Source organism: Abramis brama (genome assembly GCF_963993115.1).
Source record: "Abramis brama genome assembly, chromosome: 6".
Lineage (NCBI taxonomy): Eukaryota > Metazoa > Chordata > Actinopteri > Cypriniformes > Leuciscidae > Abramis > Abramis brama.
In genome coordinates, this window is record NC_139968.1 from 16,843,380 (window position 1) to 16,868,869 (window position 25,490).

A 25,490-nucleotide genomic window follows, 5' to 3' on the forward strand; every position below is an offset into this window, starting at 1 on the left:
AAGTGTAAGTTTTCATGGCCAAACCCCCAAAATTTGGAATCAGTGTAAAGCCTCTGTAAGAAAATGCAGTACATATCGTCTTCATAAATTCCCGACGTGACAAAAAAAGTGCAAAAATGTGCTGGGTCGTAGGAGGCTAGAGAACAACTTTGGTAAAAAGTGGCACAGTTTACCCCACTCTCCCCTAACAGTCAATTCAGGTTCTTCTGAGAAGAGAACAGACTACAACTCTGACGTGTGCTAGACGTTGCAGGGGGGAAAGTAAACACATCCATTCAGATCAGCCTAACCTGGCACCTCTCCTCTGTAATGTTTGAGAGAGACAGGGAGTGCAAGGGAGCAAACAGGGGAATGAAGGTCTAAAGGACAAACTGTGCTTCCTTTTAGTCCAGGCGGACGGAGACGAAAACACCTTAATCTGGAAGCCGGGTATGTTTTGCTCTATATTCTCTAATACGGACGACTGTACAGTTGAAATTAATTACCTTTGGCATCTCATTTCAGTACAATGCGAGTATGCACACGTCGACGTTCACAGACATTGCGTATGTGGCTATTTATTGTCTTCCTGAGTCTGCATTTGCTTGTGGTTTCACTTGTCCTGTCCACATACCACACTACTTGTGAGCCCCGCTCACACCCTGACATCCAGACCTCCGTCAGCTTCTTCATTCAGAATACATCTACTTCAACAAACACAATGGCTGCTGCAGGAAGTGACACCCTGGAGGTGGAAATAGACAGCGCAGCAGGTGACCTTGCCAAACTGGAGGCTCTGTACTCCCATCCGCTGTATCATATGCCCACCCCACCTGTGCCTGATGGTGATTGGTTGCTGAAAGTTCGAACGAAGAGAAAAGAGGAAGGGAGTAACATACAGCAGTGGTGGGGACTTTATCACGTCATTTATTTTTATTATTTTTGGCTACATGTGGCTTTGCTTGTTCTTCCGATCCAGGCTATAGTAAAACCTACTTGTAAATCATAGTGATGATTAATTTGTGAGTGAATTTCGAGTGAGATCTGGTATTCAAATGTGTTTTGTTTGATCAGATCACAAGAAGACGAGGGAGACACATTCCCGTTTACACCTGGTGTTTTAATCTGTCTATTTTGTCCACTTTCGACCACTTCTGTCCTGATTTCTTCGAGGGGAGGGTAAATGTATGGGCTTTTCAGATCTTTCGATCTAATGGACGAAATAAGCTAGAGCAATTTACATATGAACGCAAAAGGAGACGACAGAAAAACATACGGGGAGAAGCATCTTTCGTTTCTGCTCTGATAGCCGCAAGACCACGCCGAACACTGTGAGTGTGTGTTAGAAATCTGGAATGGTGAGAGAACATTGTGCTTGGTATGTTTTTCGTCTTCAAACCAAATTTGGGTTTTCAGCCGGTAAAGTTTAAATCCCGTCTGGCTAGCGCATTATGTTTTGGCATTAGGTCAGTAGGGGGAGAGTAGGGGAACTGTCTTTTGTGGCTGTTTGAACACATTTGACCACATGAGCGTTTACACTACGAAAGCAATCCGGTCGAATGCGTTTTCAACTACCTCTGGAAGTGGTCGGAAGTGGAAAAGCTCAAAACTTTTTAGACCCCGATCGACCAAATCGCTTCTTAATACCAGCTGTAAACAGGGCCAATGATTCAGTATAACTTGTTCACAAATCAGTCTGTATCAAGATAATCACCGAAAAAAATTTTTTTTGTGTGATCCAGCATCCTGGCCTCTAGATGTCAGTATAAAGTTATTAATTGGTGCACCTTTAATTGTGATTGCTGTACAGTCAAAGACACACAAGTGATTCCCATTCTTAGGCTGAGTGCTAATGAGGACGGCTATGATCCTATCCTCTGGAACGCCAGTGTTGAGACACATCCGCCTTGGCTCCGGTTTCACCTTGGTATATCTCGCTGGCAGATGTATCAGCACAAAGATCCCAACCTGTCAGCGCTGACTCAGCAACTGGCCTCCCACCGCATTGTCAGTGCAGGTAGGTGACCTTACATTTTGCAAAGCAAGGCCTTAATGTGAGAAAGAAGGAGGGAGGAGGATTAGAGGTGTATAGACGTTTCCATCTTCCAGTAATGTAATAAGTAAGTAAATTGTGAGACAAAGTTTAAGGTAAAATCCCATTGTGAGATTTAAAAAGCAGTTCAACCATGCAACTCTCAAAATAGATTTAACAGCATTTTGTTGATAAGAATGGAGAGAATCAGAATCAGAATCAGAATCAGAAAGAGCTTTATTGCCAAGTATGCTTGCGCATACGAGGAATTTGTCTTGGTGACAGCTTCCAGTACACATACAATATAAAGTGACAAGACAAGTGACAAGTAACATAGGTATAAATAAAAAATAGAAAAAATAAAAATAAAATAAAAATAAAAGATTATAAATTATAAATATATATAAAGTTATAAGGTGCTATAATGAAATGTCTGAGGGAAGTATTGCACATGTTTGTTCCACAGTAGGGGAACATTAAGTGTTCATGAGGTAGATGGCCTGGGGAAAGAAACTTTTCCTGTGTCTGGTTGTTTTTGTGCTCGGTGCTCTGTAGCGTCGACCAGACGGTAACAGTTCAAACAGAAAGTGTGCTGGGTGTGACGGGTCCAGAGTGATTTTGCGAGCCCTTTTACTCACTCTGGATGAGTGCAGTACTTTGAGTGTGGGAAGGGTAGTGCCAGTGATTCGCTCAGCAGTCCGAACTATCCGCTGTAGTCTACGGAGGTCGGTTTTGGTAGCAGAGCCGAACCAGACGGTGATGGAAGTGCAGAGGATGGACTGGATGACAGCTGAGTAGAACTGTACGAGCAGCTCCTGTGGCAGGTTGAATTTCCTCAGCTGACGCAGGAAGTACAGTCTCTGTTGGGCTTTCTTCACAATAGAGTCTATGTGAGTGTCCCACTTCAGATCCTGAGAGATGGTGGTGCCCAGGAACCTGAATGACTCTACTGCAGTCACAGTTCTGTCCATGATGGTGAGTGAAGGGAGTGCAGGGGGGTTTCTCCTGAAGTCCACGATCATCTCCACTGTTTTGAGCGTGTTCAGCTCCAGGTTGTTATAACTGCACCAAAGAGCCAGCTGCTCCACCTCCTGTCTGTACGCAGACTCGTCACCGTTCCGGATGAGTCCGATAACAGTAGTGTCGTCCGCAAACTTCAGGAGCTTGACAGAGGTGTCTTTAGAGGTGCAGTCATTTGTGTACAGGGAGAAGAGCAGTGGTGAGAGAACACATCCCTGTGGAGCACCGGTGCTGATGGTGCGGCTGTCGGACGTGATTTTGCCCATTCTGACTAGCTGTTGTCTGTCTGTCAGAAAGCTGGTGATCCATTGACAGATGGAGCTAGGGACAGAGAGCTGGGTCAGTTTGGTCTGGAGCAGTGATGGGACGATGGTGTTGAAGGCAGAACTAAAGTCCACGAACAGAATCCTTGCATAGGTCCCTGGTTTGTCCAGATGTTGTAGGGTGTAATGCAGTCCCATATTGACCACATCATCCACAGACCGGTTTGCTCTGTAGGCAAACTGCAGGGGGTCCAGCAAGGGTCCAGTGATGTCCTTCAGATATGCTAACACCAGTCTTTCGAATGACTTCATGGCCACAGATGTTAAGGCAACAGGTCTGTAGTCATTGAGTCCTGTGATCTTTGGTTTCTTCGGGATTGGGATGATGGTGGAGCGTTTAAAGCAGAAAGGGACTTTGCACTGCTCCAGTGATCTGTTGAAGATCAGTGAGAAGATAGAGGCCAGCTGGTCAGCGCAGGTTTTCAGACAGGCTGGTGAAACACCGTCTGGGCCTGGTGCTTTCCTTCTCTTCTGTTTCCTGAAGATCTGACGCACATTATCCTCACTGATCTGAAGTGCAGGGGGGGAGGGGAGGGGGATGGCTGGAGGTGTTGATGGCTGTGTAGAGAGATGGTCAGGGCGGGTATGGGGTGTCTGATCGGGGGTCTCAAATCTACAGTAAAAGACATTCAGCTCGTTCGCAAGATGCTTGTTGCTGTCGATGCTGGGGGATGGTGTCTTGTAGTTGGTAATGTCTTTCAGGCCTTTCCACACTGATGCAGGGTCGTTGGAGTAAAACTGGTTTTCCAGCTTTTTGGCATAGCTCTTCTTAGCCACTTCAATCTCCTTTGTCAATGTGTTCCTGGCCTGATTATACAAGATCCTATCCCCACTCCTGTAGGCATCTTCTTTGACCTGACGAAGCTGTCTGAGTTTTGGTGTGAACCATGGTTTATCATTGTTGAATGATAAGTAAGTCCTGGTAGGGATGCATAAATCCTCACAGAAACTGATGTATGATGTTACAGTCTCTGTGAGCTCGTCCAGATCGCTGGCAGCAGCTTCAAAAACACTCCAGTCAGTGCATTCAAAACAGGCTTGTAAGACCTGCTCTGTGTCGTTGGTCCATCTCTTTACAGTCCTTATTACTGGCTTAGCAGTTTTAAGTTTTTGCCTGTAAGTTGGTAGAAGATGAACCAGGCAGTGATCGGAAAGTCCTAGAGCTGCTCTGGCGACGGAGCGATATGCATCCTTTGTTGTGGTGTAGCAATGGTCCAAAATATTATTGTCTCTGGTGGGGCATGTAATGTGCTGTTTGAATTTAGGCAGTTCACGTGTGAGTTTTGCCTGATTAAAGTCTCCGAGAATGATAAGAACAGAGTCCGGGTGTTGTTGTTCTGTTTCTGTGATCAGATCAGCCAGCTGTTGCAGCGCCGTACTCACGTGTGCTTGCGGTGGAATGTAAACACTGATGAGAACGAGCGAGGAAAACTCCCGCGGCGAGTAGAACGGCTTACAGTTAATGAAAAGCACTTCCACATCAGGACAGCACATCTTCCTTAACACAGTTACATCAGTACACCACCTTCTGTTGATGTAAAAGCATGTCCCACCACCGCGCGTTTTCCCCGTTGACTCCATATCGCGATCCGCTCTGAACAGCTGAAAGTCCGGTAGATGTAACGCGCTGTCCGGAATGGCTTCGTTCAGCCAGGTTTCCGTGAAACACAGAGCAGCAGAGTTGGTAAAGTCCTTGTTTTTGCGTGAGAGCAGAAGTAGTTCGTCCATTTTGTTAGGGAGAGAGCGGACATTCGCCAGATGGATGCTAGGCAGCGCCGTTCTGAATCCGCGCTGCCTGAGCTTCACGAGTGTGCCGGCTCGCTTCCCACGCCTGCGCGTCTTATACTGTTTCCACAGTGCAGCGGCGCAACCGACGACAATGTTCCGCAAAACGCCAGAAGAATCAAAAACTGGTTGGTGATCAGTTGGTGTGCACTGCCGAATGTTCAGCAGTTCGTCCCTGGTATAACTGATAGCGAATGACAAACATAAAACAGGACAAACTAACAAAAACAGTGTAACAACTGGAGAGCTCAACACCGAGGCAGCCATCCGCGGCGCCATCTTGGAAGAGTAGGTAGAATTGATCTTGGAGGACTCGATCTGCTACACTGCTGCTGGACATGATCACATGATGTTTTCTGAGATGATGTTTTCTGCTGAAACATTCAAAAAATTACAGGGATTAGGAAGGTAAAGTAGTAGAAGATCTTGACAGGTGGTGCTGGGGAGGAGGAGGGCAAAGTAGAATTCTCTTGGTTCAGTACTGAACTGGACCAGGTTGAGATGAAAATGAATAAGATTGTGTATAGATAGGAAAGAGAGATGAATTGGTTGAACTTTGCATTTATGAAAAATTAAGTCAAAATTATGAGGTCAACTGTGAGACATGAAATTATGAGAAATTAACATAAAATGAATATTACATGTGAGAAATAAAGATGCAAATATGAAAAAATAAAGTTGTAATTGTGAGATATGAAGTCTCATTTACAGGTTTCTATGGTAATTTTCAGTGCAAAAATCAGGTGGGACACAGCTGAAGTTGGTGATGTCATTTCGTAATTATGGACAGGCACTCTTCAAACCCATGAAGTAAGACCAAAGCATGTGCCTCTTAGTAGAACAAGTCATATATTTGTCTATTTGTGTATGAGTATAGTTTAAGTGACTGTTTGATAGAGACATTTTCTGTTTACATATTAATACTTAAAAGCATTCAGTGCTGTAATGAGTGAGACATTCTGATTTAAACCACAGACTTTTAGACTTTTAAAAACTTAGGGGCTGTTTATACAGTACATAATGCATTTTTGCATTGCACTACACTGCTTTTCCATTGTTTTTTAACATAAACACAGACAGACATTGTGCTTGTGTCTTTTGCAGCATCTCACGCATGGCACGGTGATCTAAAAATGTAGCGCTCAGGCAGGGGCATAATTTGTGGGGGGGTTGGGGGGGATATAACCCCCCCAATATTTAAATCTATGCATTACAACCCCCCCAAATATTTATACCATGATCACATGAAAAACATGCAGACCCAAACTTCAACCCCCCCAATGTTCAAACCAAATCTACGCCCTTGCGCTCAGGTTAAAATAAATTTGCACTTTTTCAATTTGACTGCCCTGTGTCTCACATTTTTAAATGCAAAAATGGGCTCTGTGTGAACTGGCCCCAACCAGGATTTAAAAACATGAAACACAGGGCAGTGGAATGAAAAAAAGCCATAAGGTATAGAGACAATAATAAAAAAAAATTAATAATAATAATAATAATAATAAAAAAAAAATATATATATATATATATATATTTAACTTGAATGGAACTTTTTTCGAATGTTGTGTCAAGTGCAACAATCAAACACTGGAATGCAAAATTGTGCAATGGTTGCTCTAATGAACTATTGAACTATTGAACCACCCCTAAGACATTGTAAGAAAACAGTAAAGTAGCACAGATATGTTAATGTAATTCAAGATCATTCTTGTTCAACTGAAGACAGGAACGGCAGGAGGAGACCAATGTGAATCTGTATTATTTCTCTGACTTTGAGAGGCACAATGCTGAGATCGCAGCCTTCCACCTGGACAGGTAAGAGAGACTGTATATTACATGTACATCCATATAATTAATTTGTAAGTGAATTGTTTTTATGAGTCAGTTCTTTTCAGTGAATCAGTCAAACTGGTTCACAAATCACTCTGAATGATTAATTAGCTAATCACTCTGAATCAAAATGATATATAAAAAAATCCTTTTCCAGTAATCAAAGCAATGACGTCCAAAAGTTAATTCTCTAAAATTGATCATGTAATATGCAGTGTTTGGGAAAGTTATTTTTTATAAGTAATGCGTATAAAAGTAACTAATTGCATTACTTAGTTCCCTATCAGTTAATCACGTTCAATGTTACGTCAGAAGTAAACTGACGAATTGGGATCTAGCCTGAGAGCCCAATCACCTTTGAGTGTAAACAAAACAAGCCAATGAACATTGGCAAGCGAGATTTGCATCACGAGCCACGCCCCCACGAAGCAGGTATATAAGGATGCATGTTGCACTTTCGCTTCGGAGCTGAATGTTCCATTGTTCCATCTGCTCTGCAATCATTTGTATGAGTGTTCTACAAACCCGGAAGAAGCTGTCCAGAGAGTGTTGGTGTGACGGCACGTCAGTGGTGGTCGCCATTTAAAGAGACATTTCCTCTGCATTCATTGCAGTTGAAAACGTCTCGGTTACGTATGGTAACCCTCGTTCCCCGACAAGGGAACGGAGACGTACGTATGATGAATTGGGGATCTCGCATGAGAGACCAATCCACTTCGAGTGTAAACTAAACGAGCCAATGCACAATGGCATGCGATAATTGCACCAGCTGCTGTGCATCGCGGTGTGAGCATATAATGAGCAGCAGGTGCGTCGCATCTTTGTTTTTCCGCTGAGGAGCCGGACTTGTGACTTGGCCGTACAGCAGAAGCTCAGCAACTGTGGCGATGGGACATATGTCGCTGTTCCCTCCTTGGGGAACGAGGGTTACCATACGTAACCGAGATGTTCCCCTTCATCAGTCACTCTCTACGTACGTCAGAGATGCTGGCGAATTGGGTGTATCTACCAACACGCCACTGCTGCTGCGCTTCCAGATTTCCGCTTGAGTCTCCTGGCCTGACCGCCGTGTTGGGCAGAAGTAGGAGCTCTAAGCAGAGAAGGTCAGTCATTGCTGTTTCGCAAGATCCACTCAGTGTGACTTATTGGATAATACTCTTGGAGAAGGGGAAGCTGCGGAAGCCACGTCCTACCCCGGAGGGAGGTAGTGTGGCGGTTACACATATGGACTAGCCGAGCAGGGTAGTGCAACATATGGCAGTCTCTGGGGTAGAAGCAACGTCTGAGGAACTCAACAGAGTACCCATTTCTGGGAACAGTACTTGAGCAAATAAACGCACGTATACACCCAACTCCATACCGAGATAAGAGATCCTCTGCACAGGGGAGAGTTTGCTCTTGTCCCAATTGACCCGAAAGCCCAACAGGCTGAGGTGACTGAGCACCATGTCCTTGTATTCACACAACTGATCTGGTGACTGAGCCAGAATCAGCCAGCCGTCGAGATAGTTGAGAATGCAAACGCCGGGTTCTCTGAGTGGAACAATGGCTGCCTCCGCGACCTTCGCAAAGACACGCAGCGACAACCCGAAGGGTAGGACTTTGTACTGATATGCCCGTCCCTCGAACGCAAAGCGCAGGAACGGTCTTTGTCGAGGGAGAATCGAGACATGAAAGTACGCGTCCTTCAGGTGGATCTCTGCAAACCAATCTCGGGGGCGGATGCATTCGAAAATGCGTTTCTGCGTTGACATCTTAAACGGGAGCTTGTGCAGGGCCCGACTCAAGGTTCACAAGTCCAAGATTGGCCATAACCCACCGCCTTTCTTGGGTACAATGAAGTAGGGGCTGTAGAACCCTGTCTTCATATCGGCTGGAGGGACCAGCTTGATCATGTCCTTCGCCAATAGGACAGATCTCTGCCCGCAAGACAGGGACATCGCTGCTCCACACGGAGCTGAAGTGGATGCCCCTGAACTTGGGAGGGCGCCGGGCGAACTGAATCGCATAGCCGAGTCTGATGGTACGGATGAGCCAGCGAGTCGGGCTGGGGGCGCTAGCCAGGCTTCCTGACACCGTGCAAGCGGAACCAAGGATGTACCCGGGGTGGAGCAGCGAGGTGAAACACAGGGACTCGACTCAGGAGGCACTGAGGCGGCCCGAAGTGGGGTCTGAGTGTGCTGTGCAACACTACCTGGTTCCAGGGTGGGGCAGAGGGTGTGTGGGAAGGCCTGGTGCGGTCCCCGAAATGCACATTGCTGCCCGCTGGTGATAGAGGGGGACAGGAGTGGCAAGGCATGGAAGCGTCGCTCACTGCCATCTGTGCCCTCTTGAGACCCAGAGATAGAGAAGCTGCTCTTACTGAGAATATGTGTACCGCTGACTGAGATGCCAGCGGCGGAACAGAATTTGATTAAACAAAAGATATTCCGCCCGGCCCTCCACCAGGGAAGAGCAGCTGACTATTGACTCTCAGTCAATAAATGAGAAAACAACTTGTTACTTATTTGAAAAAGGATTGGAAAAAGATATTTTGTTGTAAATTTAAAAGTAATGCGTTACTTTACTAGTTACTTAGTTTTAGCAAGTTACATAATCAGATTCGTTGTTAAAGTAATCTGATTATGATTATGTAACTTGCATTACTTGTAATGTGATACCCCCACACTGGAAATAATATCACGTGACAATAAAATTACAGCTATTTAAAACTGTTTACCTTTGAATATTTTCTGCTATTTTACATTAAAAAAAAAGGTTTATAGTAGACATTATATTGCACATTCTGTATTCAGTACTGAACATAACTCTTTTTCTTTCACTTTAAGGATACTGGGTTTCAGGAGGATGCCTCCAGTGGTTGGGAGGCTTGTTAATGTAATAAAAGAGATCAAAGATATCACCACTGACCATAGACTGGTCACAACATTTTTCACGTCCCCAGGTTCGTCCCACTTGACTCTTCTCCATCCCTTCCTCTGAAGCATGGTGTATTTGTAAGTCACCATCTGTCTTTCTCTTTCTGCAGTGGGGAATGTGTGTTTTTACGGCCAGTGTTCCTATTACTGCTCCACGGAGCATGCTATCTGTGGGTGTCCCGTCATGATTGAGGGGTCTTTGGCTGCTATGCTGCCAGATCTGTCATTGGCACATCGCCGCTCGTGGAAGAGCCCCTGGAAGCGGTCCTACAGTCGAAGCAATCTGGCTCTGTGGGTGGAGTGTGTGTTTGTGTTATTTAAAGGGATAGTTCACCCAAAAATAAAAACTTTGTCATCATTTACTCACCCTCAAGACATTCTAAATCTGTATGCTTCTTCTGTTGAACACAAAATAATACATTTTGGAAATATGGATATATCACTAATACAGTGAAAGTGAATGGGGTCCACAGTTGTTTTCTGGACCCCACTGACTTTCAAAGTTTCTTTTTTATGTTCGTCTTTGTTGTGTTTTTGTAAATATTTGGTGTGATTCACAATTGAGGAACCACAGTAGCTAACCAATGATTATTTCTGTAACAGGTGGGAGACAGAAACCAACTACTGTGACTCAGTAAAAAAGTCTCCTCCCTACGACCGAGGCACTCGATTGGTGGATCTGATTGACATGAGCATTCTCGACTTTCTCATGAGTGAGTAATGGATCAGTTAAGATAACTCAAGGGTGAACACTTACAAAAAAGTACTATAGTTTTCTATGTATATCACAGAAATACAATGTTTTTGGACTCGAATCATGAAATTCTTTGAATTACCTTGCTTTCCTTTTTAAAATCTACTCTCTTTTTTAAAATCTTCATGTTTTCATGATACTTTCTATCTACCATCTTCAGGTAACATGGATAGGCACCACTATGAAACATTTGAGAAGTTTGGCAATGACACATTTCTTATACACTTAGATAATGGAAGAGCGTGAGTATTCAAAATCAAGAGTCCAAGAGGTTTTCTGACGAAGTTTTGTTGGCTCAGTTTGAACGGGCGTGATACTTCTGTGCGCAACTTATGTGTTGTAGGTTTGGACGTCACTCCAAAGATGAACCTTCCATTTTGGCTCCTCTTGTGCAGTGCTGCAGGTAGAGTGAACATACTGTAAGTAACAATTTAAAGGGGGTTGTGTTTTTTATCAGCTTCTTATTTCCTCGTTCTTTCCCTCAGGATCCGTCGTTCCACGTTGCTTCGTTTACGTCTGCTCTCTCTCCCGACGTATCGGTTGAGTGATGTCATGCGTGCATCTTTGTCTCAGGATCCCCTTGCAGCAGTGGCACCCCTCCTTACTGAGCCACATCTTTTGGCTCTTGACCGTCGCCTGGCAACAGTCATTCAAACCATCCAGGACTGTCTGGAGCAGCATCAACATCACAGTGATGTCATATATGATGACATCACTGATTACCCTGGGGCTTGATGTGATATTATTTAGATGTATGTTGAGTTGAATAACAAATCAATGACACATTATAGGGTTGTAAATTAATGTTAAATAAAGGGGATTATAACCATCTGCGACCAGTTGCTTGTTGCATGACTTGAGACAAAATTGACTCGACTTTTTGGGAAGTGTAACGCCTAAAACTTGAAGCTATAAAACATGAAGATGCTCATGTAGTGGATAGTTAACTGTCGCTGCCCAATGTAAGAACTGATTTTCCTGCTAAGCTGAGATAAAACTCACCCTGCAATAAAGCAATAAAACACACCCTGGACAGAAGATCTCAAAGAAAGAGCACAGGACATTGTCTTGTCCAAACTTATCTCCTTGTTTATATCTGCATCCCCCCTCTCCCTCCTCAAGTCACTGAAAATTCACTGAGATTGTCTATATATCACATATTGTGAATCTATTGTTTTTCATTTTCATGTTTGGTATCATTTTAAATGTCTCAGTGCGATTGGTAAAATGGTCTTAATTTCATTGCAATCATTGGTATAATGAGAAAGATTGAGAACTCAGAAGAATCCTGTTCTGCTCTTTGGGTGATGTCTCTTCAAGATCACACCACACTCTCATCTCCCCCGAAACCAGGTGCTACCCCCTGGGGTACGTGAATTGACCCAGAACAACTCTAAAAAATATTGGTATAACCCTTTGTTCTGGTCTGGGTATATAATGGTAAGTGGCAGAGCAGTCTGTGGGAACCTGTAACCAGGGAAAACCCCCATACAGTGCTGTTTCAGTGTTTTCCCGTTGGAAAACACTCACACACCACTGCGTGTCTGTCAGGAATGCATTGCTTACTTTTAGAGTAATCTTTGAGTAATTTATGTCTTGCATTTATTATTTCTGAATTGGCTTTTAATCATTTACTTCTGTAATTGGCATGATACATATTTACCTGACAAATAAATGTTACATCTTGATTTATTCTGAAGTATTCTGAAATCATTATTTCAGTAGATTATGAGGAGGTGCCACCGCAGATCTGTGTCCAGGATAGGTCAAACTAAAGGCGCATGTATGAACGGAGCAGTAGGCACGTCATCTGAAGACCTTTTGATTTCTGTCTATCACTGATTTAGCAAGTTGTATGGAAGTGGCTAAAATAAACTACACTTTTTTGTACGAGTGAGCAGTAGGCAACCGACTTTAGAGGTATTAGCAAACCCTGCATCCTCTGACTATTTCAGAACTGACAAGTTTGTGTCTGTGAGATCCATGTAAACCCGGGGTGTGTGACTCTGTGCGGCATTGGGTCCATAATGAAAGAATAATTGAAAATATGGATACTCAGAATAATCAAAGATCTAAATTAAATAATAATCAATATTTATGATTATTTTCTAATAAGAAACACAATCTACATTTGGTTATCATGTGAAATTGGAGTCAGATTAAGCGTAGAGCTAAAGTAATATTGAAACTAAATTCTAATAAATTAAGTGAACTTCACTGGAGCGCTGAAAAGACATACACGCATTATCCCTTCGCCCACACCGTTGGATTTCCGTAATTGGGTCAATGGGTGGTCTTTACACCAACAACAAGTGGGTAAAGAGGTTTTTTCTTCTTCAGAAAAAGGAAGGAAATACCATCATCTGTTTGCCTGGTCAACTTCAGACGCTGACAGCACTTTTGCAACAGCACACAACTTCTTCATAGCTGGAGAAATCTGCAACATGTAAGTATGTGAATCAATCATTTAAATTTGTTTTAAGAAAATTGTTAAATTGGCATTTCCTTAACCATATTCTAACTAACAAATACAATTCATTAAGGAGTTATTGAGATAAATAATTTGAAATTAATGTGCGCCTCTCTCTCCATTTTTTTATTTATTTATTTTTATTTTATTTTTATTCTGGACAATTATCAAGTGAATTATTTTCAAAGTTTAAGCATGGACTTCAGACTCATATCACTGATCCTACTTATACACATCTCGGGTAAGATTATTGTGTTAATGGATTGTAGTGTATCAATGTCTTATCAAAATTAAAATATCAATATACTTTAGACATTTTAGACATGAAGGAGAGTTGCCTCACTGCTGTCATGTGGTTTGTCATATGAGGATCTTTCCTTCATCAATGCAAACTTTTTGGTCTAATTGTTACCTTTTTCATCAGGTTCTCTAACACTGGACTGCCTCTCGGTGACCCGTGAAGATGTTTGTGCTCTGAGTGAAAGCCCTGTGCAGCTGAGATGTTCTCATTCCAACACCAACATCAAAACTGTGTTCTGGTTCAGCCAGAAACAGAGTTCAAACTGGAGAAAGAGTGATGAACCTGAAGATTTGACTTTAGACTCGGACTACTCAGGACGGGTGAAGCAGGAGTTCAGAAACGACTATTCAACTCTCACAATATCAGACCTGAGAGAGAGAGACTCTGGAGAATATCAGCTCATGTTCATCATGAAGGACGGAGTTAAACGTCTCAGCTCAGCTGCCTTCAATCTAACAGTCACAGGTGAAACTGAGTCTCATTTGAGTTTTCATTTGTAATGGGATCAATTATTTTGTAATTCTTTATTTTAATTCAGACCTGCAAGTGAGGAAGAATCCTGCATCTACAGACCTGAGCGATCAGAGAGTAAATTTGACCTGTGATTCTTCCTGTGATTTGACGTCCAGACCACAGAAATACTTCTGAAAAAAAAATGCACAATATACAAATCTATCTATAAATTACAGAAACATCTGTCTGTCTGTCTGTCTGTCTGTGTGTGTGTCTGTTAACCACATATCTCTCGAACCGTTAGTCTGATGGATATTCGACAGGTGTCTTGCCACGGGCACGAGTAAGTGCAGTGCCAAGTTTGACGTTGTTTGGATGAGAAATGCTAAAGATATCGTTAAATATATCATTTTTAAAAGGTTGTGGTTTAAAAATAAACATTCTGACATTAGAGGGTTGTATCGGTCAAAGAAGCCCCAAGAAGGTTGTGGTTTAAAAATAAACATTCTGACATAAACACTCAGTCAGCTACACTGTTTACTTCTGAATATTATAGTTTGGTTCCTTCTGAATATTATAGTTTGGTTCCTTCTGAATATTATAGTTTTCTTTACCAAGAAACCAACAATTACTAAAAACACACACAAAAACTGATTTTGCATGGGCACTTTGCACTGCTCCCTGAATCGACGGATGTGGATGTAATTCATTGTGGATGTAATTCATATTCATTTGTGGATGTAAACTGAATCTATAAGTCAGCTATGCTGTTTACTTCTGTAATTTATAGATAGATTCTGGTGCGCTTAACGTTATCGCTACTGTGTAATATAGCCTATGCTATTCACCAACTAAACATATCCTATTCAATGCGATCACAGTCTCTTTCACGGGCATCATTTGTAGTTGCCTATTCACAAGCTGTTTGCTCAAGCATAGCGTTTTCTTAAATATATCGGTAAAAGAAGCACTTAGAAGGTTGTGGTTTAAAAATAAACATTCTGACATAAACACTCTGTTAGCTATACTGTTTACTTCTGAATATTATATTTCATTCACGGCCATCAATTGTAGTAACCTAGCCTGCTCCCTGAATTCAATGCATTCACAGTCTCTTTCACGGGCACCAAACCAACAATTACTAAAAACACACACAAAAACTGATTTTGCACTAGTATATATAATTCCAGAAGCATTTCTGTTCCACCCAACGAAGCTGATGGCAGTTACGCCTGTTTTCTTATTGCAGATCTTAAGAATTCCTCCTCTCCTGTGTGTGAGTGTGACACTTAATATGTTTATTAATAAGCACTCATATAATATCAGTGTTCATACATGAGTATATGTGGACACGTTTTAAGGTTTTTTCATATCAAGATAATTGTTCATTATGAAAATTATTTGCGATTTTCTCTTGCAATTTGTCTATTCAAATCAAAGTGTGCATTTGAGACATGGTGTCTGTCCCAATACCCACACTTGCAGACTTTGCACTTGACATTCATCTTGGTGTGATCAAGCCTTAATTATGACTTTCACAGCAGGACTCTGTGTCTCTTTCAGGTATTTCTAAGAGCGGCTGCTGGGATGTGTCTTACTCCTCTAGAAGAGTCTGTGCTTTGATGGGCTCAACAGTAGATATTTCCAGCACATACTCACATCCCTCTGGTTATACTGTAAGTAAAACATTCTGGCATTACGTTCAGCCTGGTGACTTCAAGGATCTGCGTGAGGAGCATCAATTCGCTGGTCGTGTGGAGTATGAGGGAAACACACTGAGAATCAAAGAGCTCAAGATGACCGACTCTGGAGAATATAAATTCAGGATCATCACTGACAGGACAGGAGGAAAATACTCTGGATCACCTGGAGTCATTCTAACTGTTACAGGTAACTGATCATGAAGGATTTGATCAACATTTTAATTAGAAGATTCACAGAAAATGTACTGCCATCAAGTATACTATATTCCATTTGATAAAGTTTTTTGTTTTCCATGTCAGTCAAAATTAATGTTAAGCCCAACTTGAATCAACTCTGTTTTTCAGATACGCAGGTGATAAGCAGCCCAAACATTATATCAGAGGGACAAGAAGTGATATTAAGCTGTTCAACTAAATGCACTCTGAACAACAAACATACTTACATCTGGTACAAGAACGGACGGCAGGTAACGGATGGATTCACTAAAGCCAACAAGCTGTACCTGGACTCAGTCAGCAATGAAGAGCTTCAAGAGTATTCCTGTGCTGTAGAAGGTGACACATCTCTCATGATACGTGTGCTTTAGTCTGAAATGATTGTTTCTCTGATAGTCATGATTCACTTCTTTGTGTTGTGAAGATCCAGTGGACAGCACAGCGTTCAGCCATTATACAGTCATTCTGCTGGTGTTTTTACCTCAGTTTCTCATAATAGCGGCTCTGTGGATGTGGTGAGTAAAAACATCCAGTGAAATTCACAATTGAATATAATGAAATTAATTCCGATTATAAGAATGTGAATTATGATTCAACAGGTTTTTCATCAGAATGCATCTAATCTCAAAAACAAATGGAAGACAAAAGTGAAGGTGAGAAATGATGTATATAGAGAATCTGCTATAAGACATGCATTGATAAACACAGTAAATGTATTTAATGTCTTTCTATTTGTCTGTCTCAGAATCTGATGTTCCACATCTGTTCATCTGCTGTCTGTCCATCAGATCTGGTGGAGTGATGATGTCATTGTGTTCTTCCATTGTGAGATCATCACCTAGCAACAGTCAGAGCTATCAACAGCGACATCAGTGATGCAGTGATGTCATATACAGTAACCTATCAATGACTGCCCAGTTTTCATAATCAAACAAAACGATAGTACAGGTTTATTTATTTTTTTCCTCCTTATGCTTAATTTAAGAAACTTTTTATTCTTTAAATATCCTTTAAGGATACACTTTAATGAAGTGGTGTCAATTTATGTTCTGTTTATCTTTAACTTATGAAACTTTGTTTTAGTGCACACTTTCATATTTTATATTTCAATAGATGAACTGTAACCGCAGTAATGATGCACAACAAAATCAATAAAACAATTAAATAAGTGGACAGATTGTTTATTAACCAGGATTTGTATTCTACTTAATTCTACTTTTTAATATCTGTGGTAAGCTGGCTGTGACGTGGGGTGTCAATATTTGTTTTCAGGATGTCTGTTAATGGCATGAAAACACATTGAAGGTCCAGACTCAGTGACATATCAACTATTCAGTATTCACTTGACTATTTTAGTTTCCCTGTTCTTTTAAACGGTCTAATTTTTGCTTTAGAGAAACATTTACTCAAATCAAAAACATTGCAACATCTTTGGTCTACACAAAGAAAACAGTAGCATCAGCAGTCAATAAACAAAATATAACAAACACTATCTGGACTAGTAAAGTAATAGTAGAAGGTGTAAGCTTCATTTTTGGGGAAAAACATGCACTACATTCTGGTATACAACATCATCTCTTTGTAGCCTGGCATTACCTGAGCAAAATACAAAATCAAAGTAACAAAAATCTGTTTCTTAGAATTCAGTTCTTATAAGACAATTTCTTAAATGCTGGTCATAAGACGATCCTTTAAGGCTTAAGATCCTTTCTGAGGAAATCTGGCAGATTTTTGTCCGTTCATAAAGAGATCATAAACTAACCCATTTGAATAGAGCGGTTTAGTTCAAATTTTCTGAAGAGACACGATCACTATATATGATGAACAGACTTAATTTAGGCTTTTATTCATATAAACATTGATCAACGCACACAAGTGGTAGTTGCCAAGGCTGTCAATGGAGGGACAGAAATATCTCAGATTTCATTAAAAATAACTTAAATTGTGTTCCGAAGATGTACAAAAGCCTTACGGGTTTGGAACGACGTGAGGGTGAGTCAATTACAGAATTTCAATTTTTGTGTAAACTATCCCTTTAATAACTTAAGTGTGCAAGACACCATTGAGGTTTTAGATTAGGTCTGGTATTTGTTAACTGATTTACGTAATATATGCATCAAATTTTGGACAGTCAGATCAACTAGTTTTCCCATTATACAATCTTCAATCATGCACCCGAATGGCAAAACATTTATGTAAAGGTACATAAACTGCCTATCTATCTGGTTGTAGTGTGTAATCATTTACAATATAATTATTTGTTTTTAATTTCTGAAAATTTTATTTTTGAAATGATATTAACTGCCCTGATATTATAATGAAGAAAATGCCTAAAATTCTTGAAAAGATAATATAGAACATACTAATAAACAAAATACTATAATCAAAACTGCTGGGTCGTTCTGTGTCAAATCAACCAGATTTCAGAAACTTCCCTGGCTAAAATTTTTGATTTTGTTAATATGTTTTCTGAAGACATAAATAGTGATGAAAGCCAAACTATACTATGTCCTGGATGAATATTTTCAGAGTTATCAACTATTTTTTGGAAGGGGGTCAAAATGAAAGATTTCACCTGAGATTTGGAGCTAAATTACATGAGGAGGACAATGACTTTATAAAGATTGCAGCATGATTTTTGTATTTTTACAAATCTATGCAATTCTTTCAATAGAGGGAAACGAGATATCTATTTTTAATTTCAACATTATATATGTCTTTTCCGATATTCCTCTTTAAAAGAAAAAAGTATCAGCAGTATGCAAAGTGGCCCACATTTGGTTTTTGACCTCTGATAAAGTCTACAATTTAACAATTTACTCATGGAGCCACATTGAGATCCCTGTCACACCACACTGAAGCACATGCAACAGGACGACAGTTCACAGGACTTTCAAGATTTTATTACAATTAGAGCTGTCAAAATTAATACGTTCATTTTGCGTTTTTTGTTCTTCAGTTTAATGCGTTGCAACATCCGTTGTTTTTCTGTCATCCTTTGACAATATCACACATTCATTCATTCAAGTGCTATTAAACCACTTAAGCAAGATAAGACGCAAAAAAGAACTCAAATCTGTACTGGAGCGCACTTTGAGTTCTCCTTTTCAGACTAAACATAGACTAAACTGACCATAACACACACAATTATGTTAAAAATTCCATTTTTTCTGCTTCAGAAAAAGGAAGGAAATAACATCATCTGTTCGCCTGGTCAACTTCAGACGCTGACAGCACTTTTGCGACAGCACACAACTTCTTCATAGCTGGAGAAATCTGCAACATGTAAGTATGTGAATCAATCATTTAAATTTGTTTTAAGAAAATTGTCTTAACCATGTTCAACAAATACAATTCATGTAGGAGTTATTGAGATAAATGATTTGAAATTATTGTGTGCCTCTCTCTCCACATTATTTTATTTTTTTTTAATTCTGGACAAACAAGTGAATTATGTTCAAAGTTTAAGCATGGACTTCAGACTCATATCACTGATCCTACTTATACACATCTCGGGTAAGATTATTGTGTTAATGGATTGTAGTGTATCAATGTCTTATCAAAATTAAAATATCAATATACTTTAGACATTTTAGACATGAAGGAGAGTTGCCTCACTGCTGTCATGTGGTTTGTCATATGAGGATCTTTCCTTCATCAATGCAAACTTTTTGGTCTAAGTGTTACCTTTTTCATCAGGTTCTCTAACACTGGACTGCCTCTCGGTGACCCGTGAAGATGTTTGTGCTCTGAGCGAAAGCCCTGTGCAGCTGAGATGTTCTCATTCCAACACCAACATCAAAACTGTGTTCTGGTTCAGCCGGAAACAGAGTTCAAACTGGAGAAAGAGTGATGAACCTGAAGATTTGACTTTAGACTCGGACTACTCAGGACGGGTGAAGCAGGAGTTCAGAAACGACTATTCAACTCTCACAATATCAGACCTGAGAGAGAGAGACTCTGGAGAATATCAGCTCATGTTCATCATGAAGGACGGAGTTAAACGTCTCAGCTCAGCCGCCTTCAATCTAACAGTCACAGGTGAAACTGAGTCTCATTTGAGTTTTCATTTGTAATGGGATCAATTATTTTGTAATTCTTTATTTTAATTTAGACCTGCAAGTGAGGATGAATCCTGCATCTACAGACCCGAAAAATGAGACAGTAAATTTGACCTGTGATTTTTCCTGTGATTTGACGTCCAGACAAATGGACAATATTTAAATATTAATTCCAGAAGCATTTCTGTTCCACCCAACGAAGCTGATGGCAGTTACGCCTGTTTTCTTACTGCAGATCATAAGAGTTCCTCCTCTCCTGTGTGTGAGTGTGACACTTAATATGTTTATTAATAAGCACTCATATAATATCAGTGTTCATACATGAGTCTATGTGGACACGTTTAAAGTTTTTTTCATATCAAGATGATTGTTCATTATGAAAATTCTTTGCAATTTTCTCATGCAATTTGTCTGTTCAAATCAAAGTGTGCATTTGAGATATGGTGTCAGGGTTCTGCCCTGGCAGCCTTGTCTGTGTTGTCTTTGTTTCATGTCTCTATGTTTGTGTTGTGTGTAAGCACATGGCTTTGTCTTTGTTTGTGTTTGCCATGTGCTCTTCTTGTTTCGCCTCCTTGTTTCCCGTTACCATGCTCCCTTGTTTAGTCCTTGTCTAGCTTGATTGTTTTCACCTGATCCTCATGTGCTTTTCCCTTTATACTGTGCCTCTTTCCCTCATGTGTTTGCTGGTTTGTTATGTGCGTGTGTTATTGCTCATCATGTCAGTCAGTACTACAGTTAGTGTTTCTGTCAGGTCTACCTTTTTATTTTATTTTTTGATGGATATTCTTTTCTTTGTTGCTGATTTTTAGTCGAGTCCTAGTCTTTATTTTGCTCTAGTTCTCCCAAGCTTTATTTCATCTCGTATTTGCTTTTGTTAAATAATATTTTAATTATCTTCTCTTTAGCTTGCCTTCAAGGTTGCAGTCTTGTTTCATTTCTTTGTTTACTAGTTCCAGTTATTAATTTATAACATTTTATTTTCCCTTTGCTATAGCTCCAGTTATATTTAGTTTCTTATTGTTTTCTTGTGTTCTAGTTTTTGACAGTTTTTATTTTGGTCTTGTTTTTGTTATCTCTTGAGTCTTGTCTTGTGTGCTGGTTCCTTCTGCCTGACAGTTAGACTGGTTTAGGGTCTGTGTGCAGCAAGTATAAGTTCTCTGCTTCATGGTTCCTTGCCCTGTCTTCACCACAACCATCTGCCTGGCCTGGTCACGTCCTCAGCAGTTCTTCGACCTGTTGTCCTCTGGAGTTGGTTCCAGCAGTCACCCACAGCTGTCCTGTCGTTGTATCCTGTTGACCCTTCTGTTTGGACTGTTCCTGCCTCACCCTCTCTTGTACTGTCGTCTATTAATAAATATCACTCCCTTGCTCAGTCTGTGTCTGGGTCTCCCCTATTTGAATCCTGACACATGGGGTCTGTCCCAATACCCACACTTACAGAATTTGCACTTGACCCCTCATCTGTTTGTGTGACTTTTCCTGAATTTGTGGCAAACATTCATCTTGTTGTGATCAAGCCTTAATAAAGCCTTAATTATGACTTTCACAACAGGACTCTGTGTCTCTTTCAGGTATTTCTAAGAGTGGCTGCTGGGATGTGTCTTACTCCTCTAGAAGAGTCTGTGCTTTGATGGGATCAACAGTAGATATTTCCAGCACATACTCACATCCCTCTGGTTATACTGTAAGTAAAACATTCTGGCATTACTTTAAGCCTGGTCACTTCAAGGATCTGCGTGAGGAGCATCAGTTCGCTGGTCGTGTGGAGTATGAGGGAAACACAGTGAGAATCAAAGAGCTCAAGATGAACGACTCTGGAGAATATCAGTTCAGGATCATCACTGACAGGACAGAAGGAATATACTCTGGATCACCTGGAGTCATTCTAACTGTTACAGGTAACTGATCATGATGGATTTGATCAACATTTTAATGCCACTTTTAAAGCTTTTCACAAGCCAAAACTATTGTAAAAAAATAAATAAAAAATAAATATTTTTTTTTACATGACTTGTTGTAATGATAGGCCCTAACATTTCATCTTACTTCAACTCTGTTTTTCAGATACGCAGGTGATAAGCAGCCCAAACATTATATCAGAGGGACAAGAAGTGATATTAAGCTGTTCAACTAAATGCACTCTGAACAACAAACATACTTACATCTGGTACAAGAACGGACGGCAGGTAACGGATGGATTCACTAAAGCCAACAAGCTGTACCTGGACTCAGTCAGCAATGAAGAGCTTCAAGAGTATTCCTGTGCTGTAGAAGGTGACACATCTCTCATGATACGTGTGATTTAGTCTGAAATGATTGTTTCTCTGATAGTCATGATTCACTTCTTTGTGTTGTGAAGATCCAGTGGACAGCACAGCGTTCAGCCATTATACAGTCATTCTGCTGGTGTTTTTACCTCAGTTTCTCATAATAGCGGCTCTGTGGATGTGGTGAGTAAAACATCCAGTGAAATTCACAATTGAATGATGAACAGTGAATACAATTAAGTGAATTCATATTATAAGAATGTGAATTATGATTCAACAGGTTTTTCATTAGAATGCATCTAATCTTAAAATCAAATGGAAGACAAAAGTGAAGGTGAGAAATGATGTATATAGAGAATCTGCTACAAGACATGCATTGATAAACACTGTGAATGTATTTAATGTCTTTCTATTTGTCTGTCTCAGAATCTGATGTTCCACATCTGTTCATCTGCTGTCTGTCCATCAGAGCTGGTGGAGTGATGATGTCATTGTGTTCTTCCATTGTGAGATCATCACCTAGCAACAGTCAGAACTATCAACAGCGACACAGTGATACAGTGATGTCATATACAGTAACCTATCAGTGACTGCCCAGTTTTCATAATCAAACAAAACGATTGTACAGGTTTATTTATTTTTTTCCTCCTTATGCTTAATTTAAGAAACTTTTTATTCTTTAAATATCCTTTAAGGATACACTTTAATGAAGTGGTGTCAATTTATGTTCTGTTTATCTATAACTTATGAATCTTTATGTTTTAGTGCACACTTTCATATTTTATATTTCAATGGATGAACTGTAACCGCAGTAATGATGCACAATAAAATCAATAAAACAATTAAATAAGTGGACAGATTGTTTATTAACCAGGATTTGTATTCTACTTAATTCTACTTTTTAATATCTGTGGTAAGCTGGCTGTGACGTGGGGTGTCAATATTTGTTTTCAGGATGTCTGTTAATGGCATGAAAACACATTGAAGGTCCAGACTCAGTGACATATCAACTATTCAGTATTCACTTGACTATTTTAGTTTCCCTGTTCTTTTAAACGGTCTAATTTTTGCTTTAGAGAAACATTTACTCAAATCAAAAACATTGCAAAATCTTTGGTCTACACAAAGAAAACAGTAGCATCAGCAGTCAAATAAACAAAATATAACAAACACTATCTGGACTAGTAAAGTAATAGTAGAAGGTGTAAGCTTCATTTTTGGGGAAAAACATGCACTACATTCTGGTATACAACATAATCTCTTTGTAGCCTGGCATTACCTGAGCAAAATACAAAATCAAAGTGACAAAAATCTATGTTTCTTAGAATTCAGTTTCTTTCAGAAGACAGTTTCTTAAATACTGGTCATTAGACGATCCTTTAAGGCTTAAGATTGATATTAAGTGATCACTTTTAAAGGGTTAAATTCACCCAAAAAACTTTTCCAAACCCCGTAAGACTTTAGTTCGTCTTTGGAACACAAATGAAGATCTTTTTGAGGAAATCTGAGAGATTTTTGTCCATTCAAAAAGTTCATAAAGAGATCATAAACTAACCCATTTGAATAGAGCGGTTTAGTTCAAATTTTCTGAAAAGACACGATCGCTAGATATGATGAACAGACTTAATTTAGGCTTTTATTCATATAAACATTGATCAACACACACAAGTGGTAGTTGCCTAGGCTGTCAATGGAGGGACAGAAATATCTCAGATTTCATTAAAAATAACTTAATTTGTGTTCCGAAGATGTACAAAAGCCTTACGGGTTTGGAACGACGTGAGGGTGAGTCAATTACAGAATTTCAATTTTTGTGTAAACTATCCCTTTAATAACTTAAGTGTGCAGTAACTTAACACCATTGAGGTTTTAAATTAGGTCTGGTATTTGTTAACTGATTTACAGTGCATATATGCATCAAATTTTGGACAGTCAGATCAACAGCTATTTCTTAAAAACATTGCGTCAGGCATATTTATCATATTTTTTTACTTTATACTTGCTAGGAAATGAATTGAAATTGAAACTTTGTAGATATAAGAAAAGTACATTTTATAAAAGAAAAAGTACCAATTAATGACATTGTGTCAGAACACAACAAAAAGTGTAATACAAATTGTATACACTATTTGATTTTGGTAGGGAACACTGGAAACTAGTGTCTTTTAGCTTAATCTTTGGTTTTAAGGGAAATTAAATATTCTCGGGATCCCCACTGACCCCTGAAGTTATGACTTCTGAAGACCTTAAGACGAGTACAATTAAATATCCACTCAAGACAACTTTACTTATGCTGCGTCATGGACTACAGAGGCTTATGTGTGCTGATTTTCTAAAAGATACACTGTAAACCCTAACGCTCAAAATAATTAATTGGTTGAGTAGGGCCAACTTAAATTATACAAATTAGTTCAATCAAATGAACTTTTATGAGTATTTAGAACTTTCTTTTCTTTTGAGTTCACAAAACTTACACATTTTAATTATGTTGAATTGTTTAATTGTTTTGAGTTCTATGAACTTGTTTCTTTTAATTTAGACAAACTTAAATTGAACTGAAACTGGGCTGGGATCTCTATTCCCCAACATGCTTTGCCATGACACTTAAAAGGGAGAGTAAATGCTAAAATTGTTTTGTAAGATTAATGTTAAGTGGGAGATTTAGTAATGTTTAATGTTTTGTTTTCTCCTCCTTGAACTGCCACCTTAACGTGATGGAGGGGTTTGAGTACCCGAATGACCCTAGGAGCTATGTTGTCCGGGGCTATATGCCCCTGGTAGGGTCTCCCAAGGCAAACAGGTCCTAGGCGACGGGTCAGACTAAGAGCGGTTCAAAAACCCCTTATGAGAAAAATTAAACCGAGGACCGTGACGTCGCCCGGTATGGCGCAGCCGGGGCCCCACCCTGGAGCCAGGCCCGGGGTTGGGGCTCGTATGCGAGCGACTGGTGGCCGGGCCTCCCCCCACGGGGTCCGGCCGGGCTCAGCCCGAAGGAGCGACGTGGGGCCACCTTCCCGTGGGCTCACCACCTGTAGGAGGGACCGTAAGGGGCCGGTGCTGAGAGGATCGGGCGGCAGTCGAAGGCGGGGGCCTCGACAACCCGATCCCTGGACACGGAAGCTAGCTCTAGGGGTCGGGCGCTCGCTGGCGGGGAAAGAGCCTGAGATTGTGCGTGAGGTTGAGAGGTTCCGACTAGAGATAGTCGGGATCACCTCTACGCACGGCTTGGGCTCTGGAACCACACTCCTCGAGAGAGGATGGACTGGCGGGCTGGTGTGGGTTTTCTTATAGCCCCCCAGCTCAGCCGCCATGTGTTGGAGTTCACCCCGGTGAACGAGAGGGTCGTTTCCCTGCGCCTACGGGTTGGGGATAGGTCTC

The 25,490-nt window shown here is 40.5% G+C and overlaps 3 protein-coding genes across 3 annotated transcripts; all 3 read left to right on the forward strand.

Annotated features, from left to right (window-relative positions):
- Nucleotides 1-324: 324 nt before the first annotated feature.
- Nucleotides 325-11,493, forward strand: fam20cl (family with sequence similarity 20 member C, like). The gene is made up of 11 exons (XM_084116761.1): nt 325-429; nt 505-885; nt 1,821-1,996; nt 5,871-5,949; nt 6,862-6,954; nt 9,798-9,913; nt 9,998-10,178; nt 10,491-10,600; nt 10,802-10,883; nt 10,985-11,044; nt 11,127-11,493. Exons 2-11 carry the CDS (start codon nt 509-511, stop codon nt 11,374-11,376), a joined length of 1,524 nt encoding a protein of 507 aa, XP_083972887.1. The 5' UTR covers nt 325-429; nt 505-508; the 3' UTR covers nt 11,377-11,493.
- A 1,542-nt stretch (nt 11,494-13,035) lies between these two features.
- LOC311085384 (uncharacterized protein) lies at nt 13,036-16,953 on the forward strand. Its single transcript, XM_084117895.1, has 8 exons — nt 13,036-13,087; nt 13,284-13,352; nt 13,536-13,877; nt 15,429-15,755; nt 15,914-16,123; nt 16,209-16,299; nt 16,384-16,437; nt 16,530-16,953. The coding sequence occupies exons 2-7, from the start codon at nt 13,307-13,309 to the stop codon at nt 16,433-16,435; spliced, it is 1,068 nt and encodes a 355-aa protein (XP_083974021.1). The 5' UTR covers nt 13,036-13,087; nt 13,284-13,306; the 3' UTR covers nt 16,436-16,437; nt 16,530-16,953.
- Nucleotides 16,954-19,017: 2,064 nt separating this feature from the next.
- Nucleotides 19,018-22,913, forward strand: LOC311085385 (uncharacterized protein). The gene is made up of 8 exons (XM_084117896.1): nt 19,018-19,069; nt 19,232-19,300; nt 19,484-19,825; nt 21,417-21,743; nt 21,910-22,119; nt 22,205-22,295; nt 22,393-22,446; nt 22,539-22,913. The coding sequence occupies exons 2-7, from the start codon at nt 19,255-19,257 to the stop codon at nt 22,442-22,444; spliced, it is 1,068 nt and encodes a 355-aa protein (XP_083974022.1). The 5' UTR covers nt 19,018-19,069; nt 19,232-19,254; the 3' UTR covers nt 22,445-22,446; nt 22,539-22,913.
- The last annotated feature ends 2,577 nt before the right edge of the window (nt 22,914-25,490 follow it).